Consider the following 19,596-nt stretch of genomic DNA (forward strand, 5'->3'; position numbering starts at 1 on the left):
AAAGTAGACTTGATGGGCCGAATGGCCTAATTCTGCTCCATCACTAATGAACAGACCAAGCATGGGTCACACTTTCGTAATGATGTGGCCCTTCCACTGGGGCGCATATGGCATCTTTTGCTTCTGGTGTAAACACCAATGAGAGCTAGGCTGTCCCAGTCTACCCAGAGTTGGTCACAAAAGAACAATAAATTATCAAAATAACAGGCAACGTTATCATGCATTCAGCTCAGATTGGGAAATCGGTTCACATGCAGTTCAGGTTGACTGGTAGGGTACTGGCTACATTACCAGACTGCTACCCAGATTCCTACACTATCGTTATAGAGATACCAGAGTGCTCATCTTCCCAACCTGCCTCCTGCAAAGACTCTATCGCCTACTCCCAATTCCTCCGTCTACGCCGCATCTGCTCCCAAGATGAGGTGTTCCATACCAGGACATTTGAGATATCCTCATTCTTTAGAGAACGGGGGTTCCCCTCTTCCATCTTAGATGAGACCCTCGCTCGGGTCTCCTCGGTATCCCGCAATTCCGCTCTTGCTCCCTCTCCTCCCAGTCGACCTCAACCTTTCACGCCAACAGCTGTCACATACAGCACATAATCCTGACATTTTCACCACGTCCAACATGATCCCACCACTAGCCACATCTTCCCATCTCCACCTCTTTCCACTTCGCAGAGTCTTTCTCACCCAGAATAGAGGTTTCTGAAGCTAGAGAGAGAAAAGATTACCTAACCCCCAAGCCTCAGAACTAGTCCCAGTATTGCTCATCGAACGGGAATCTCACAATACAGGACAGGGACGTATCTAGGTTCCAAGTTGTGTTGTCCCAGGCTTAGATTGTAGAGCTGCTAAACAGAATGTTACATTTCCCATAAATAGAAAAGTGGCGCATTCCCTCCGGGGCTAAACCACAGGCTTGGTGTGGACTCATCACATCTCCCCAAACTGATTCCAAATATCTAAATTCAAATATTCTGACAGCATGGACATCAAGAACCCTTCCACCATATTCAGTCTAATCACCCAGACGTTCCAGTACTGTGCTGCATTGGGCCGTGCGTTATTTGCACTGCCATTCGGGTCTGCAGGCTTCAGATGCAGAGCACTTACCCAGTGAAAGCAGCTCCACATCCAGCAGGTCAATGGCACTGGTCGCGCTGGGAGGTTGCTTGTTCACACTTGACAGGCCGAGCAAGCGAGAGCCAGAATCACCCGTGACGTTTGGCGGAGGAGGAATGATGGGGAATATCGGTACTGGAATGGGAACCGTCTTTGCAGAGGGCACATCTAACTCCACCAAGTCGATCAGTGTTCCTGTATCACTGGTTCCACTACGGACTGCAAAGAAAAATGGGGAGCTCATGTAAAACAGCGCATCAACACCACAAACAACCTTACAGCTGCTCCGAGTAGCCAATTTTTTGAATGATTATTTAAAAGCCAACATTAATTCTCCTTTCTTCCACTGAAGTCTTTCTCCAGCCCATAGATTGTTGCACAGGACAGGAAAAACCTCTAAACCAAAGTCTACATCCCCATTGCCTACTGAGTTATAGAGAGGGGTTGGGCAGGTTCAAACTTTATTCCTTGGAGTTTAAGAAGGAACTGCAGATGCTGGAAAATCGAAGGTAGACAAAAGTGCTGGAGAAACTTTGGGCCAAAACGTTGTCTATTTCCTTCGCTCCATAGATGCTGCTGCACCCGCTGAGTTTCTCCAGCATTTTGGTCTACCTTTTATTCCTTGTAGCACAGGAGGCTGAGGGGTGATCTTATATACAAGATCATGAGGGGAAAAAGTAGGGTGAATGCACAGAATCGTTTACCCAAGAACCAGAGGACAAGTTTTTCACGCAAGGTGGTGGGTATATGGAACAAGCTACCAGAGGAGGGAGTTGAGACAGGTGCTATAACAACATTTAAAAGACTTTTGGACAGATACATTTGGACAGACCGGAAAGGTTTAGAGGGATATACGCTAAATGGAGACAGGTGGGACGAGAGCATAGATGGAGCATCTTGGTTGGCATGGACAAGTTGTGCTGATGGGCCCCATTTTCATGCTCTATGACTCCATGACTCAATGAGTTAAGTATCACCCAGGGTGTGACTGGAACATCATAGCTGTATGGTCTCTGCAACAGGTCTGGAATCCTTCCAACTCGAGATGTGAACAGCGAAAGCACAATATTCAGAGTGTGGCTTAATCAAACTACACAGTGAAACAAACATTGGCTGCGCTTTCTACTTGTTCCATACGTACAGGCTAGTTTAAGATTAATTAGACACGAGTCATGGTCTGTAATTAGACAAGGTCAGTAAGCCTGGAAACTTAACAAATGAGAGCAAGGGTGCTGAGAATTCCTAATTTCTGGTAGATATCATTTTGACTATTAAACAAATTACCTGGTGGCTTCGGAGGTTCGGGCAAACTGAGTTCTCCATTTACAGTCTGTCCTTGAACAATCTTCTTGTAGGAGTTTATAGTACGTGAAAGGTCATCGCTTGCTTGTAGAATATCACCTGAAATAAAATGGTAAAATCATTAAAGGTCTTCTGAACCAATTAGCTACCTATCTTTCTTTTTAAATAAAGTTTTCCAGGCTGCCTGCCACTGGTTCATCTTCATTTGTTAAACAAAATTAAAGAGTCATTGAATTGTCCAGCACAGAAACAGGTTCTTTGACCCAACTCATCCACGCAGTCTGTTCCGATCCATGTACCTTTCTTTAAATCCCATAATGATATCCACCTCCAGAGCTTCCTCTGGCAGCTCGTTTCATATATGCACCGCCCTCTGTGTTGAAAGGTTGCCCCTTAGGTCCCCCGAGATCGTTCCCTCTCACTGTAAACCTCTGCCCTCTCGTATTAGACTCCCCTAAGCTGGGAAAAAGACTGCAACCATTCACCTTATCTGCACCCCTCATGTTAGCCTCCTATTTTCTAGAGAAAAAAAGTCACAGCCTGTCCTTATACATCAAGCCCTCCAGACCTGGTAACATCCCCATTAATATTTTTACACCGTTTCCAGCTTGATGATATTCTTCCTATAGCTGGCTAATGAAAATTGCAAACAATACTCGTGTGGTCTCACCAACGACTTGTTCAGTTGTAACATGACGTCCTAACTCCTGTACTCCATGTCCTGACTGATCAAGGCAAATGCTTTCCTTATCACTGTCTTCCTGCATCTCCACTTTCACGCAACTATATATTGAATCCCCCAGGTATCTCAGTTCAATTACACTCTCCAGGGCCCTGCCATTTACTGTGCAAGTCTTGCCCTAGTTTAACTTATCAATGTTTAGCATCTTACACTTGCCCGAGTTAAATAACATGTGTAATTTTTTCCCCAGATCACACTGTAAGCTGACACACTTATCTTTAGTGCCCACTGCACAACATATTTTGGTGTCATACGCAAATTTACTATTGTTAACAACATTGTTATCCAAATTGTTAGTATAGATGACAAACAATAATGGATCCACTACCGATCCCTGTGGCACAGGCCGCCAATCTCAAAAACAACCCTCAATGTTGTTTCACCTCAGTGAAAATAGAGCATCCCCTTAAAACGGCTACCACCGAGTCAATTTTATATCCAGTTGGCCAGGTTACTCTGGATCCCATGTGTTCTAACCTTCCTGCTCAGCCTACCATGCTGGACCTTGTCAAAGGCCATGCTGAAGTCCACATAAACACCATTTTCCATCCCATCCTCATCGATCCCTTTCGTCACCTCCTCAAAAAAATCAATCAAATTTGTGAGACGCCATTTCCGCTGCACAAACCAAGCTTCAACAAAGTCTCCATTAAACGGATGTTACATTTTTGAATGTCATCTCAGTCTCTTTTTAACATCCAAAACCCTTCTACAGAAGATTGGTCAAAAGATCCCACAATAACACCAAAGATAAATTAAAATCTCCTTTAGTCACGGCGAAGGACAGAAAATCCACAAAGTAAGCCAGCCAGTAAATTGTCAAAGGAACGTTTTGCATGTGGGCACTTAATCAAAACTGGTCCTTTTTTAAAAATCAGATTTGGATAGACTCACTCTGCATTTGCTAATCTGGTATGATGCTGTGCACTATACACTGATATTTACCTCCACCCAATTCTCCCACCCCCAACATAGTTTGATGGTGTTGCTACCTCTCGGTTTGTACATGAAAGACAACCAAGGTGCGTGGTCAGTACAGAACCAGAGAAATTAAATTCCTGAGTAGTCATTGTGTAACAGAGCCAGAGTCTGCAGGTTTGATCTGGAGGAAGTTGACTGCAATCAAGGTGAGTTCTACAACTAACTTGATATCCCTAGGTTCTGTTTTCAAGTGCATATATTGTGGTTGGAGGGATTGTGAGGGCTGCTGGTTGCTGCTTGTCGCACCTCAGTCAAAATAGTTACTTCTGCAACATTTATCGGAGCATAAAATTGGGCTCAGCAAAGTCCCTTTGGCGATCTAAGAGCTTGATGATATTTACTGTGGTGGTGTCAGCTGCATCAGGACAAGGTACCGGGGAATAGCAGGTGGTTGGTTCTCCAGTTAGAGTGGGTTAGAGTAGAGGAGAGGAGGGGTGGAAGTGAGTGGGTGTGAGATGGCCACTATGGCCATCCCCAGCTACCAACACTTTACAAGCGGAGGCAGAAACTTCCCCGACGTACCTAAGCTGTTGTCATTGTCCTCCGTCTCACTCGCAATTTTGAACAACGCCCGCCTCATTTTCTCACATTGGTCGTATAGCTCCTGTAAAGCAGCAGAGCTAGAGTTATTTGGCTGCACAGTCTAACTTCAGCCTCATTACTGAACCCACTGCACCTTCTGTGTTATACTGTATACTAACCTATGGTCTTCAAAGTTGAATTACATGTCCCCTTCTCCCCACCCACCCCCTCAACCTACAATTCAAGTCACTTTGCAGAAATGCATTTAATAGCGGGCAAAGAAGTATTACCAGGAAGAGACAAAATCTTTTGTTAAAGAAGTGGTTTGAATGCAAGTCTCAGGTAGTAAAGAGACATAAAGAGGTTTCGAGAACCATTTCCAGAAAAGGAGCCCCCGCTGCCAATGTTTAGTGTGGCACAATGTGGACAAAATATCAGCGAAGAACAGAGAGTTTCAAGGGATGGACTTGCTGTGGCATTGAAAGGATAGGATGGGTCACAAATACACTCATTTTAAAATGCTCTTCAAAAATATTGTCAGATAAAATTTGACACCCGTCTACATAATGATGCATTATGGCAAATAACTAAAGAATTGTTATTGGAAGCTTAGCTCAGGGTAAAGGCTAGGTTCTGAACAGGATGACAGCCTCAGACAGTGGCCATAGAACAGAGTGGGCTTGGTAGCTGGTGTGTGGAGTTTGTAATGGGGTACGTTTCTGCTCGACCAAGAGTGGACAAGCAGACGAAAGCCGAGGGGTTAAGAGGTAGAGCTGGTGTCGTCAACAGACATGTTGAGCCTGATCGGACATATTTGTCTCGTGTCACAAGTCCAAGAATGGTTCTATGCAAACTCCAAAGATGACTGCGGGAAGACAAGGAGAGAAATTCCTTGATGAGATGTTCGAGGTAGGCTTGGCCTAGATGAGTGCAGATCCACTGAGCTGGGCAACGAAGCAGGATAGCAGGCTTGACCATGTCAGAATTGGAAAGAGACCAAGGAAGATGATACATTCAAGGGACATCATTTGTAACTAATTGGAGATAATGCAGTAAGTATGAGACCTGACAGGAGTGGTTCAAGCATGGGAGATGTAGAGAAAATTAGCATAGGTTTGGGATGACAATACCATGAAGAGCTGTTGTCATGGAAATGGAAGTCTGTGATGGGGACAGAGGGCTTACAGGAACAGAGGAGTTAAGGTTGGGGTTATGATAGCACACCCAGAGAACATACCCAAGGGGAGGGAATTGTTCATATCCACTCATGTGGGGATAGGAAAAAAAAATAAGTCAGGTTCATCAGCAGTTTAGTGGAAATAGTCAAGGAGCAGAAGATGGGTAATACCAGCTTGGGAAGGGCATGAGAGATGAAACAGCATCAGAGTTTGGGCTGATGGTGCCTTCAAAAAGATTTGACCAGCCAGAATAATGAGAGAGGCAGAAAGCTAATTGAATAAATGGTCTCAGTTCGAGATTTTTTTTTTTTAATATGTGGAGGTAGGCAAAGGAGGATTGAAAAGGTGGTTTTAGCAAAGACTAGTCAGTGATCACCACTGTATTCAAAGGTGATTCTGGGGAATGTGCAGTCGTCTTGGCTTAATAACTCCTGATATGGTTCAGCAAAATCAGCTGACAGAACCATTGAAAGCCACACACCTTGGAACTGAGGAGTGGACATGGGGCCGGCCACTCCTGGTTGTGCAAGTGTTGGGATTGTGGCGGTCAGAGGATTGGACAGGACATACACTGCTGACATAAAGGATACAAGGTAAAGGGAGAGCTAAACAGATTCACAGCTGTAAACACATTGCGGCATGAAGAGGGATAAGCAAGAAGTAATGTGTAGGGAGGAACTGCACATGTTGGTTTAAACCGAAGACAGACACAAAATGCTGGAGTAACTCAGCAGGTCAGGCAGCATCTCTGGAGAAAAGGAATAGGTGATTTTTCGGGTCGAGACCTTTCAGACTGAGAGACTCAAAGAGTCTCGTCCCTAAATATCACCTATTCCTTTTCTCCAGAGATGCTGCCTGGCCCGCTGAGTTACTCTGGCTTTCTGTATTTGTCTTTAGCAAGAAGTAACTTGGATTGAGGCCTGAGAAAGAAGGTTGCACATCTCCAAGATGTGAAAAGAACAGGCAACTGAACTACACCAAATCAATGGCGATGGATGAATATGCGTTTAGACGAGTGGCTGCTTATGAGTTTGTTGGGCGAGAAGAGTTTGAGGGTCGAGATTACTGAATTGTATCTGGACAACAGAGTGGTGACGAGGTTTGAAGTGTGGAGGTGAAGTTAGCGTTACCATCATCAACTCTTTGTCCCCTTCTGTTGAATCATCCTTGCAGTAATGGGCCAACATTTCATTCAAAAGACGAACATTATTGTTCACCTCCTCCAGAGTGTTCATGCGTTTTGTTATTTTCTGCATTCGAGCTTCATCCTGTGAAAAGTGCAGAAGCAAAAAAAAAAAACCCTCAAAATTAGGAACATGATCCATTCTCAACACACTCTGCAATGCTGCATGCAGCACACCCCCAGCATCACCAGGCCCATCGCGTGGTGAGCCTGTGGAATTCTTCACCACACAAGCTGTGGAGGCCAACAAGCTCAAAGTATTAAGAAGAAATTGGTATATTTCTTGAGATAAAAGGATCATGCTCTGTGTGGAGAGAGCAGGAATAGAGGCCAACCACAATTATACTGAATAGTACAGCAAGCGTGAATGGCCAAGTGATCTGCCCTTGCTCCTATTTTTCTATATGTAACTCTAATCTAACACTATGTATGCAGTAGGATGCTGATGATCCACAGACTTGGACCACTGATTCAGCAATGATGGTTTGAACCCAAGAAGAATGAGTACCCTGTACGAGTCTCCAAACCCACAAACATAGCTCAAAGTCCATTAGCAATGGGCAACAAAGTTGGTCTTGTCAACGATGTCAGTGGGAAAGTGAAGATCCAACAAAATGCTCCCTACAGATACACAGGTGGATGTACCTATCTGGCCATCTGCTCACATCCTCATCTAATCAGTTTCTTGCCTCAGCCTCTACCTTCCCAACCCTACTCTGGTTGGAAGTGGAACTATTTCTCTCTCCATCTTGCCAAATACAGTCCTCCCCACAGGCATACATTATGAATCTCATTCTTCATTTTACATCCAGCTACCTCCCCATCCTCCTCTTACCTCCTTCACCATGTTCTTTATCAGTTTATTGGCCTCCTGGAGATCCTCGGGCTTTCTGCTTTTCAGTAACCTGGCTAATAGCTGAAAAACAGCATCAAATTTGAAAGTTCCTTTTGAATTACACGATGATGAACAAAACATTGCAGAGACTTGAAGCAACCAACCCCACCCTCACCTCATCCCATAATGGCATTATAGCAGAGATTACAATATTGACAATAATCCTGGACGAACAGTCCATCCACCCTCGATGCACGTCATCGGTTCCACCTCCTACCCACATTTCGCTCCAGGATGCTAGTCTCTTCCTCCCCACCATCCATGCTCTTCAACACAGGGCACCAAGCCTCCCTGCCGAGATCGATGGCCCCACCCTTGCACCAGATGCCGGTCCCTCCATTAATCTAATTCTCAGCCCAGGTCCTGGTCGCTCTCTCTCCTTTCATTCTGGGACACTGGTCCTTCTCCCCCACCCCTCTGGTTTTCCCCTTCCCCACTCATCCCAGGACAACAGTCCCTCCCATTCCACCTCCCCCCCCCCCCCCCCCCCCCCCCCCCCCCCCCCCCCCCCCCCCCCCATGGCCATGGCCCAGGCCCTGGCGATTCCCTCTCCCCTCATCCGAGGCTGCTGTTTCTCTTCCTCCCCCATCGTGACAGGGTGCTGTTCCCTCCTTGCCCTCTCAGCCCAAGCATCTCGTACCCCTCCCTCCCCACTGAGCCAAGATTAGTGGGGAATGAAGGAGATTTTATTTTTGCTGATATCTTTAAGAGATGGTGTCATGGTCATACAGCACATAGGTAGGCCCTTTGGCCCAACTAGCTTGTGCTGAACAACAATCACCTATTTATACCACAATACATTAGCGGAGGATTATTCGCCCCACATTCTCATCCACTCCCACCACTGTCTATCTCCTACCTACACGGAAGACCAATTAATGTTGCAACCCACACTTATTTGGGATGTGGGAGGAAATTGGAGCACACGCAGGAAAACCACATGTTCACAGGGAGAACCTGCAAACTCCACACAGACGGCACCCGAGGTCTGGATGGGACCCAGGCCGCTGGAGCAGCGAGATGATTCGGAAGGTGGTTTGCAGATGGACCGATATGTACCTTAGACTTTTCATTATCTTCAAAGACTGTATTTTTGGAACGTGCGGTTGGTGAAGGAATCAGAGTTTTATCAATGGGGATCTGAGGATCTTGATGCAAAATACCTGCAAGAGAAATAGTATTGGATTACGTAAATCTGTTTATCAGTCACCAAAGGGTTGAAACGCAGCTTCACAGATAAGCAACAGGGCTGGTACACAGCATCATAACGTGGCCTTGTGCCCAACTTCAGCCTCCCGTGGAGGTGATTTATTTGGGCTTTTTGGTCCAGTCCACCTTAGCACAGATGCTGACGGACCCACTGTTAAAGGAGCGGGTGATACAATACAGACAACGGGCGGTTGAGGCAGTTCATGTCAAATCTACCATTGGTCTTCACGTCACGAGGATAGTGAGGGAAATCGTCAGACAAGGTTCCAGTATTGGATGGTTACACTTGTCAGCTGTGAATTGGACTGGAGACTTGGGCTGTTACGATAAAGCATCTTTGGCTAAGGAACTTGATCCACGTAACATCTGAAAACCCATACTCCAATTGTATTGGAAAGAGGTGGTATCAAGGCCAGTGTGAGATCCACCATGCGTGGGGAAGGAGGTACTCGAAGAGGCAGACTGATGGGTGGATTGTTTTCTCCTTTCACTGTTCACATTTGATCATAGAGACTCAAGATGCTCCTGCTCTTGAGGTGCTTGCAGATTTACCTGGTTTCCAAAGAATGCAGGGGGTTGGCCATTGTAATTGCACAGTAGGCCACCAGCGTAACGCACACATAAAACGTGAACAATGTCAAAGAATTAATTTGAATACGCTCGATACCTTGTTTCTTTAACATTTGATAAGCCTCTTTGACTTTGGTTTCCTCTGGGAGGGCGACTGTCCAGCTGAAGAGCAATTCAATGACTTTAGTCTTGACTTTTTCAGATACTCTGTCTCCCAAATACTAGAAAGAGAAATTAAAATGAAAAGAGATGAAGATTAAATACTTGCAAACTATTTAGGTTTAGGCCAAGACCTCACCATTCATTTGGATCATAACTGATTTGTTCCAGAACATAGAACAGCACAGGAATGGGCCTTTCGGCCCCCAATGATTGTGCCAAACATGACGCCTAGTTAAACTGATGTCATCTGGCTATACATGATCCATATCCCTCTATTCCCTGCACTCACATGTATGTGCCTATCTCTAAGCCTCTGAAACGGCACTATTGCATCTGCCTCCACCACCTGCCTTCACCCCTGGCAATGCATTCAAGGCCCCCACCACTATCTTTTAAAAAAAAATCCGTGCCTCACACATCTACATTAAACTTTCCCTGCCTCATTTTACTGCAATACCCTCTAGATTTGGGACATTTCCCCCCTACATTAAGCAGGTGACTATTTGTTCTATAAGTGTTTCCAACAAAATCTTTCTTGGTTTTGAAAGGTCCAACAACCCACCTGAATGGGTATTCTGCCAATGCCTTTCCCATCTAGAGGAACAAATGAGGTAAACACGTGGGAAGTTTCAGCAACTCCATGCTTCTTCCTTGCATCATACCACTTAATCCGGAAGTATAACGAACACTGCTCTAAAGTGCGATAGAACTTACCTTGATGAATGCAGTTTCAAAAACTCAAATAACTCAACACCATTTATGACAAAGCCAGTTTTGACGTACCTCCTCAGCCACAAGAATCATTCATTCCCTCTAACACTGATACACTTTGTTTGCAGTCTGTACCAGCTAAAGGTACGTTACCACAATTCGCAAAGGCTTCCCTGACAGTACCTCCCAAACCCCTGCCTTTTACCATCTGGAAGGATAAGGAAGGAAACTTCAGCAACCCCTTCCTTAATACCTCTTGACCTGGAAGTATATTACCAATTATGTCAAAATACTGGATATCCACAGCTTATGGGAATGAACACCATCACAGCAGTTCATTGTCCCTTCATTTAGAGAGACACAAGAAAATGCTGGCCCTTGAGGTTAAAACACACTTTGCTGCTCTCTGACTGCTCAAACCTCACAGCTGAGGGTCCTGGGGAAACAAACGGATGGAAACCCACCTTCGGAGATACCACTTTGATTAGTTCATTCAGGAATCGGAATTTCCCAACTTCATTGTGAAATCTCTGTCCACAGTTCTTCATAGAAGCTTCCAAGACCTACGTTCAACAAAACATTGATATTAGCATTGCATTACACATCACTGAAACATGCAGGATTCTGAGGGGAATTAACAGGGCAGGTACTGAGATCATACGTCCCCCAAGATCCAAAATTAAAAGTCAAAGTTTCAGAATGTGGAAATTGTCCATTTCAGATGGCGATGAGGAGGAATTTTCTGTCCCAGAGAAGCGTGGCCCTTCAAAAATCTCTATTCCAGAGGTATACAGGCAGAATCATTGAATATATTCGAGGTGAGATTGTATATATTCAAGGAGAGACATTTAAACAACATAGGGGTCAAGAGGGTTGGAGAGTAAACTCCTTGGAAAGTGGTGCTGATAGTAAGATTGGATCAAAGTGATTTTATTGAAGCAGGTTTGAGGAGCTACCCAGCCTTCTCCTGTTCCTGCTGTCCCTTATAGCACAAAACACAAATTACACAACATCAACTACTGCTCGGCTTTCAATACGTTTTCAGTATTGAAAATGGAAAACACGTTGCAACACTAAGGTGCCAGTGCCTGTACCTGTGGTGCTGCCATAAGGTCTTGCGCTTGTCCCTCTATTGAAACAGAGTGCTGGTTATGACAAGATTGTGCTGCAAGCACTTTGTCCAGAGTGCAACCCCAGTGGGATTAGTTTTCCCCACACCTTCCTAAGCCATCACGCCATACTACCTGATTGCATCACCTCCCACCCTGGCGAATCAATGGTCTACGGCTGGGGTGTGAATAGGTTTGAAAAATAAGTCCTGCTCGACTCCTCCAAGGTCTCCAGGGTTGAGTGAGTGCATTGAGAACTAGCGTGCTGGTTGCAAAGGATCACAAAGCAGGATGAGTTGCTGAGACACAGGACTAGCTGTTCCTGGCTTGATTCTACGGAAGGTTCTGTACCCACTGCCTTATTTATTCATTCAACTGACGCTCATCATATAGTGATGTTGATTTCAAAGTGCCCGAGTTCCTGAGGGATGGAAGCAGAGCAGGGTTCACCGTTTGGATTGTCCGCATGTGCCCAGACATTCCAGATCTTGCACTTCACAAAGTGAAATGGGTGCTGTCTATGAAGTTACAGTACACCAGCTACACCAGACTCCACAGAGCAAGGTCTTGATCCTGTGACGTGGGGGCCCAGAATGACCAGTCCAATCTCTACCCTATGCTCATGCACTTTTGGGCACAATCCTCCTCCTCCCGATCCTAACATGAAAACCCAATGGATTAGTGACATACAGACAACACGCACGACTCTGTACTCACGGTGAGGGCTTGTACTGCCTCCCACTCCTGTGGAGACTGGATTTTATGAGCCAGCAGCCTGACAGCAATCTGTGGCCTGAGGAAAGGTTAAAGGGCCACAGTTAGGAAAAAAAAACCTTTTCACTGCTGGAACCACAGCAGGAATTTATCATGAGACAAGGAGAATCTATCTGCATGGGGCAGTGTTAAAGATGCCCAGGTAAAAGATGAAAATCCAACCTGCTGCAGACAAGGCAATTGCCCCATCCCAGGGTAAACAAGGGGATTCCCCCATAGGACTGACCCACTGATTTTGACCCCATGTACCAGAACAGATAGGGCAACTTGTATCTCCTCCCTTCCCCACTCAGGCACAGATGGGGTGATATTCTCTCATTCCATAAATGGATGTAAATCAATTTAATGACCCCTGGTCAAAATTATGGAGGGGCATTGCTTATTCGTAGTTGTTCCTGTTCTAGACAGGCACGGTCACGTGCCACACATTCTAAAACCTGGGGCATAAGTTAAGGGAAGCACTGACATGTTCATTCTGTATCATTTAGTTCAAGCCACGGAAAGAGCAACTTCACCAATTTATCACCATTTACAAAATTTGAATAGTTTAGAATTTGCTCTAGGAATTGCCACTGCTCCTCAGTACGAGTGCCAGGATGCCCGGGACAATTGCACAAATGTAGTAGGAGCCTGGTATCTCACTGCTTTGCCCCTGGATGGTCTCAGAAAACTGGATTCCTTTTTAAGGTGCAGTCTGGACAATTTAACAATACCATGTTTCAGTGGTAAATGTGTATGGCAGGTCCAGTTGCCAAGGACTGGGTCAAATTATAGAAGATAGGATAATACAGCGCAGGAACGGACCCTTCGGCCCACAATGGCTGGCCCCTTTCATGTTCATGCCAAACATAAATGCGAAGCTAAACTAATCCCCTCTGCCTGCATGTTATTCATATCCCTCTATTCCCTGCATATCCACATGCCTACAGTATCTAAGAGCCTCTTAAACATCACTATTGTGTCTACTCCCACCATGACCTATGACAGCTTCTTCCAGAAGAATACTGGTCCCGCACATCTCCTTTAAACTTTCCTCCTCTGATCTTAAAGCTGTCTTCTAGTCCTTGACATTTCCACCCTGGGGAAAAAAGGTTCTGATTGTCTACCCTATGTCTCTCCTAAATTTGTATACTTCCATCAGGTCTCCCTTCAACCTCCCTTTACAGCTAATGCCCTCTATTCCAGGCTGTATTCTGTTAAACATCTTCTGCAACTTCTCCAAAGCCTCTACATCCTTCCTGTAATGGGGTGACCAAAATCACACACAATACTCATTCCCCCGTCCGGTGAAGACAAGCATACTTTTCGCCTTCTTTACCACACTTTCTACAAATGTTGTCACTTTCAAGGAGCCATGGACTTAGACCCCAAGTCTATACTTTCCACTTGCATTCAGCCTTCCAAAGAGCAACATCTCACACTTGCTCCGATCCATCTGCTATTTCTCTACCCGCATCTATAACGGATCTAAATCCATTATGTCCTTTCACAATCTTCCTCACTGTCCACAACTCCAACTTTAGTGTCGCTGCAGACTTCCTAACCAACACATCTAAATTTAACTCTAAATCTTAATCATTTGTGTACATCACAAACACGAGCATAGAACTATGAAGAACACCACTGGTCAGTCCTGCCCCTTTCCCTCATTATTCTTTGTTTTCTGTGGGTAAGTTAATTCTGATTTCAAACTATCAAGTCACGGTGGATCCCATGCATCCTAATCTCCTGGATCAGCCTGCCATGAGAGACTTTTCTCAAATGCTGGTATACATCATCTGATGCCCTGCTCTTAAATGTCATCTCATCTCCTCAAAAAACTCAATCAACTTAAAGCCCTGTCCCACGGTACGAGTTCATTCCAAGGGTTCTCCCGAGTTTGCCCTGTTTCAAACTCGGAGATTTACGGTAATGGCAACTCGTCGGTACTCGGGGCTCTCGTGGACATTTTTCAACATGTTGAAAATTCTTCACAAGTCTTCCTGTGCTTATCTGCCGTTAGCGAGTCTTCCCGAGTACCTGCCGTTAGCGCTAAGAGACGTCCCCGAGCTCCGACGTACCCGCTACGTTCATTCTCTGTACTTACCGCGAGTTTGATTTTTTTTAAAAACTCGGGACAGCTCTTGAAATGAACTCATACGGTGGGACAGGGCTTTTAGTAAAACATGACCTGCCCTGGACGAAGCCGCAATTGTTCATAATTATCTCATTCTCTTCCTAATGCAAGTAAAACCTATCCTGAAGAATCCTCTCCAATAGCTTCTCTCCCATTGATGCAAGGCTCATAGTCCTACAATTTCCTAGATTATTTCTACTTTCCTTTTGAACAAAGGAACAACTACTCTCCAATCCGCCAGGACCCCACCTGTGGCCTGAGAATATACAAAGATGTTTTCAAGCCCCCCCCCACAATCTCTTTTCTTGACACCCTCAATAGATCCCATTAGGCCCTGGAGATATGGGTGGATCAGTTAAAGAACAGAAAACAAAGCAGGATAAACAGATTGTTTTCAGTTTGCAGGTAGCAAAACATCATAATGAGCAGAACCGAGCTTCAACTATTTACAATCTACAGTATATTAATGACCGAGATGGAAGGCAGGTATGGTGTAAACAAAGAGGCTGCAAGTAGCAGAGAAGCCAGAAAAATAGATGTTCAGAAAAAAAGCAAAATTAGCCAGCTTGGTAAAAAGAATGCAAAGTAAAATGGGAAAAACAGGCTGCAGTGAGTTTGCAGCAGAACACCAACCAGGCAGAGCTTTTGTGAAACCACACATGGGACACACTGTACCATTTTAGTGTCTGTACACAAAGATGTATAAACTTGCTCTAGAGGTGGTGAGGCACAGATTGCTTGCTTCCTGGGATGAGGGAAGTTAATTTACAAAGAGAGATTGAGTGAGATGGGCTCATACTAACTGGAGAACAACTTATTCAAGAGAAGAACAAGAGGTAACCTCACTGAAACATCAGAGGGATTGACAAGGTAGTTGCTTTCTCCAGAATCTGGGGGGCACAGTCATGGCATAGGATCCAAACTCTCTTCTACAAATAGCAGCCATTGTGACATCAATTTGAGAAAGACTGAGGAAAATATATTTAGTCAGATGGCTGTTTTGCACTCTCTAACTTGAGGGCCATACATTGTTTGTTTCAATGCTAGGATCAACAGCTTTTCTTTGAAATCAGGAAACACAAGGAACATACAAAAACAGGAACTTGAAGCAGAATTCTTCCATAACCTAATGTAAAGAGAGCAGGCTTGGTGGTGGTGAAGATGATGTGACCTACTCCTGTTGCATTTTTTCTAATCCAATGCCAACTAGATAATAATCATTTTCCTTTGTTCTTCTGTTAATTTTTACCAGTCCTAAATATCAGGAGAAAGGCAACTTTTAGCCCAAATAACGAATAGAATCTTCGGATCAGTATACTGTATATAAGTGCAACATATACATTTATTTACATACCCTTCCAGCTCCTTATTGACCTGGTCACAGAAGCCAATGATGTACTCCCAATCTTCCTGCCGATTTGCAGGATTAGTGGCTTTATCTACAGGTGGGTAAAATACACAGTCAGTTACAATACTCTGGACAACCTAACCTCACAAGTACTGGACAACTAACAGAGACAAATATTGTTGTCACACATTGTTAAACCCACACTGAAGCTCTTTCCACAGATGCCTCTTCCCTGTACCTGGAGAGGACAACAGCTTGGCGAAGCCAAAACCTGTGGGTGTTGGAAACATGAGATTGGAATAGCAGGTGGTCCCCAGTGGATTAGACTGCATGAAGTAATTGTTGTCATTTAGCCATTTTTTCAGGATGAGGACATGTCTGACATTTATTGCTCAGCCTCGAGAGGGGGCATTGAACCGTTTCTTAAATTGCTGCAATTCCTTTGGCAAAACTACTCCCTTAGTGTTAATGGAGGAGATGCTCCAGCATTTAAACCCCGCCAGGAGGAAGGAATTTCCAAGTCACTAGTGGTGTGTGATTTGGAGAGGGACCCGTAGATGGTGGCGTTACCAACAACATGCTGTCCCTGCCCCTTTCGGGGTAGAGGTTATGGGGTTGAGAGGTATGGAGTACTCCATGAGTATTTGCAGTACATTATGTAAATGGCCCACAATAGAGCTGGTGAAGTTAAATATAATTTAAAATTCTGTTTTCAGTAATGGAAGCAACTGTTTTGTCATAAACCAAGCTTCTCTGAATCCCACAGGGGAAGGATACGCTGCCTCTATCCATAAACCAACCTGCTTCTCTGACATCCCCACAGGGGAAGGAATACGCTCCCCTCCATTGAGTCTGTCCAAAGCAATCCACTCATCAGCATCGCCAAGGATGCTGACTCCAGACCTGAGTAATACCATCCGGGAGACAGGTTCTCCGTTGCCGCCCAGCATCGAGTAATCTATAAAGCCATTCTGTTGTAACTCGATGACCTCCATGTTATTAAATTTTTTTTTCAAATCGATGTCGCTAAAGATGAGCAACTGTACTGTACACTGACAATGACAATTAAAATTGAATCTGAATCTGAAATTGTAACAAATCCTCAATGTTAAAATATTTTTTTTACGAGAATAAAACTGAGCAAACTCATTAAGGCATCAGATAAAACAGCAGAAAATTCACCCTGATCAAGTTAAGAGAACACCACCATCTCCAAGTCACACACCACCCTCATTCCTTCCTCATCGGTAAACGTTAATCCCCAAATTCCCTTACCGACCATATCGCTTTGCCAGTAATAACCTCATTTCGTATCGCAAGCTCTTCCTCACAAACATCTCAGGAATGGTGTTAAATTGGAGGGACGAATCAGCCTAAAGCAGTTGGTTTGCAAAACCGTATCAGCAGCCGACATCCTGAACTCCTCCTCACTACTGCAGGTACTCATTCAATGCCCGTGTACTGCTTCAGATATCCACTTGTCTCCCTACATGTACTGACACCTTCTTCTCCCCATACATTCCCTAATATTCTATTCTAAATATTCACTTGCCTCCCTGTATACTGTAAAAGCACTCACCTCTCTGTGTTATTACTGCAGGTATCCTCTTATCTTCTCTATATTATCTGTGCAGATATTCCTGTCTTCTCTTTATCAATCGTTAACATTTTCTCAAGCCTCCTTCATTACTTTAAATGAACCTGCTCTATCATTGTAGTAATCTTTTTTTTAAACTTGTTTATAGGATGTGTATATTTATTAACCTTCCTTAAATTCCTCTTCATATGGTAGTTAAGTAATTGGCAGGTCCAGAGTTGTATATGGAAATCCAGATAGATTTCAACAGGAAGTCCATTGTTTCAAGAGTCAAGAGTGTTTTATTATCATATGTCCCAAACAGAACAATGGAATTCTTACTTGCATTCGCACTCTGTAAACACAGTAATAATACTGTAAAAAATAATAATTGTGCAAAGACAAAAACAATGCCCCAAAGTCAATGTAGTTCAAAGCATACATTTCATAATCTGATGGTTGTTGGGAAGAAGTTACTCCTGAACCTGGACATTAGCATTTTCAGGCTCCTACATATCCTATCATGTCAGGAGTGAAATGAGAGTGTGGCCAGGGTGGTGTGGGTCTCTGATGATGCTGGCTGCCATTTTGAGGCAGCGACTCCTGTAGATCCCTTTGATGGTGGGGAGATCAGTACCCGAGACTGACTGGGAAGTGTTCACGACTTTTTGCAATCTGTGTTCCTGGGCGTTCGAGTTGCCAAACCGGGCCATGATGCAACCAGTCAATATACTCTCTACTGTACACTTGTAGAAGTTCAAGAGAGTATTCATGGACATACTGAATCTCCTCAGTCTTTAGAGGAAGTAGAGGCGTTGATGGACTTTCTTTATGATTGTAATCATAAAGAAACCTCCTGTTGTTCTCCCCCCCCCACACACCTTCCATACACAGCGATTCCCACATATCGGGTCCCCATTGTTCTCCCCCCACGCTGGGTCCTCCATTGTTCTTCGCCCCCTTCATGGGAGGGTCGGGGTCGGGAGGGGGGGGGGGGTCTCCCTGTCCGTCTGTTCCTGGGACTGGCCAAGACGGCCATTTGCGGGTCCAGGTAGCGGGAGTCGACGGCTGCACCGGGGTTGGCTGCCCGCCCCTTTTCCGGGCCTACGTCCATGCCCGCATATCCCTCGAGAGGGAACACGCAGTGTCCACGGAGACTTTGGAGGCCTTCCGTGAACGCTGGTCGCCGCGGGAGGGCGAGTGTTTTGTTGATAAACTATATTTATTTGATGATCGTTTGTTTGTAAACTGTCAACATAGGCCGTCTTTAATTGTGTTAATACTTTGTATGCTTACTTTTATTTTTTGAATAAAAGTATTTGTATAATAATTTTTAAAAATGGTTGTCCCCCCCCATGTCGGGTCCTCCATTGTTCTCCCCCCACCTCCCTCACGATGCAACACCTGCCCCTATACCTCCTTCCTCGACACTGTCCAGGGACCCAGACAGTCCTTTCAGATTAGGCATGGGTTCACCTGCACCTCCTCTAACCTCATCTACTGTATCCGTTCAAGATGTGGACGTTGGCAAGACCAAAAGTAGACTTGCCGATCGTTTCGCGGAACACCTGCTGAACGCCCGCCTGAACCAACCCGATCTCCTGGTTGCCGGACACTTTATTTCTCCTTCCCATTCCTACACAGACCTTTCTGTCCTAGGTCTCCTCCATTGTCAGAGTGAGATAAAATGCAAATTGGAAAGTCGTATTAGCTTCTCGTTTTCACCCTACAAACAGCTAACAATGGCCTGTTTCCTTTATCATTGTCACTTTTTTGCATATCTTTTATTCATTGTTCTTTATCTCTCCATATTATTGGCTGTATTTCTGGTTTCCACTATCCCTAACCAGTGTGAAGAAGGGTCTCGATCCAAAACGTCACCCATTCCTTCTCTCCAGAGATGCTGCCTGTCCCGCTGAGTTACTCCAGCTTTTTGTGTCTATCTGTGGTGCAATAGTTCAAGACTGTTCATTGTTCTGGTAATTCAATGACAACTGCAGTTATGCCTCAATTATTAATACAGGCAAATGTGTTTTTGTTTTCTTAAATGCTGCTACTTAATCTCAACTCATTGAGTAAGAGCATCAATTG

General features: G+C 44.7%; 2 protein-coding genes across 3 annotated transcripts in view; both read right to left on the reverse strand.

The window, feature by feature from the left end:
* LOC129708355 (jupiter microtubule associated homolog 2-like) overlaps window positions 1-12,714 on the reverse strand; it is a 122,061-nt gene extending 109,347 nt beyond the window's left edge. Inside the window, exon 1 of the mRNA XM_055654040.1 lies at window positions 12,705-12,714. The gene's annotated coding sequence lies outside the window, so the exon portion shown is untranslated. The remainder of the gene's footprint in view (window positions 1-12,704) is intronic.
* The window catches only part of gga3b (golgi associated, gamma adaptin ear containing, ARF binding protein 3b), a 31,003-nt gene that overhangs the window by 7,696 nt on the left and 3,711 nt on the right, over window positions 1-19,596 (reverse strand). The window contains exons 2-11 of one of the 2 annotated variants that reach the window (XM_055654035.1): window positions 15,936-16,020; window positions 12,409-12,484; window positions 11,047-11,145; window positions 9,807-9,930; window positions 8,990-9,093; window positions 7,871-7,951; window positions 6,983-7,120; window positions 4,675-4,756; window positions 2,412-2,528; window positions 1,119-1,346 (exon numbers count right to left, since the gene is read on the reverse strand). In XM_055654035.1, coding sequence (XP_055510010.1) covers window positions 1,119-1,346; window positions 2,412-2,528; window positions 4,675-4,756; window positions 6,983-7,120; window positions 7,871-7,951; window positions 8,990-9,093; window positions 9,807-9,930; window positions 11,047-11,145; window positions 12,409-12,484; window positions 15,936-16,020 — 1,134 coding nt within the window. The remainder of the gene's footprint in view (window positions 1-1,118; window positions 1,347-2,411; window positions 2,529-4,674; window positions 4,757-6,982; window positions 7,121-7,870; window positions 7,952-8,989; window positions 9,094-9,806; window positions 9,931-11,046; window positions 11,146-12,408; window positions 12,485-15,935; window positions 16,021-19,596) is intronic. The other variant, XM_055654036.1, reaches the window with a different exon arrangement.

This window comes from Leucoraja erinacea, chromosome 23 (assembly GCF_028641065.1).
Source record: "Leucoraja erinacea ecotype New England chromosome 23, Leri_hhj_1, whole genome shotgun sequence".
In the NCBI taxonomy this organism is placed as follows: domain Eukaryota; kingdom Metazoa; phylum Chordata; class Chondrichthyes; order Rajiformes; family Rajidae; genus Leucoraja; species Leucoraja erinaceus.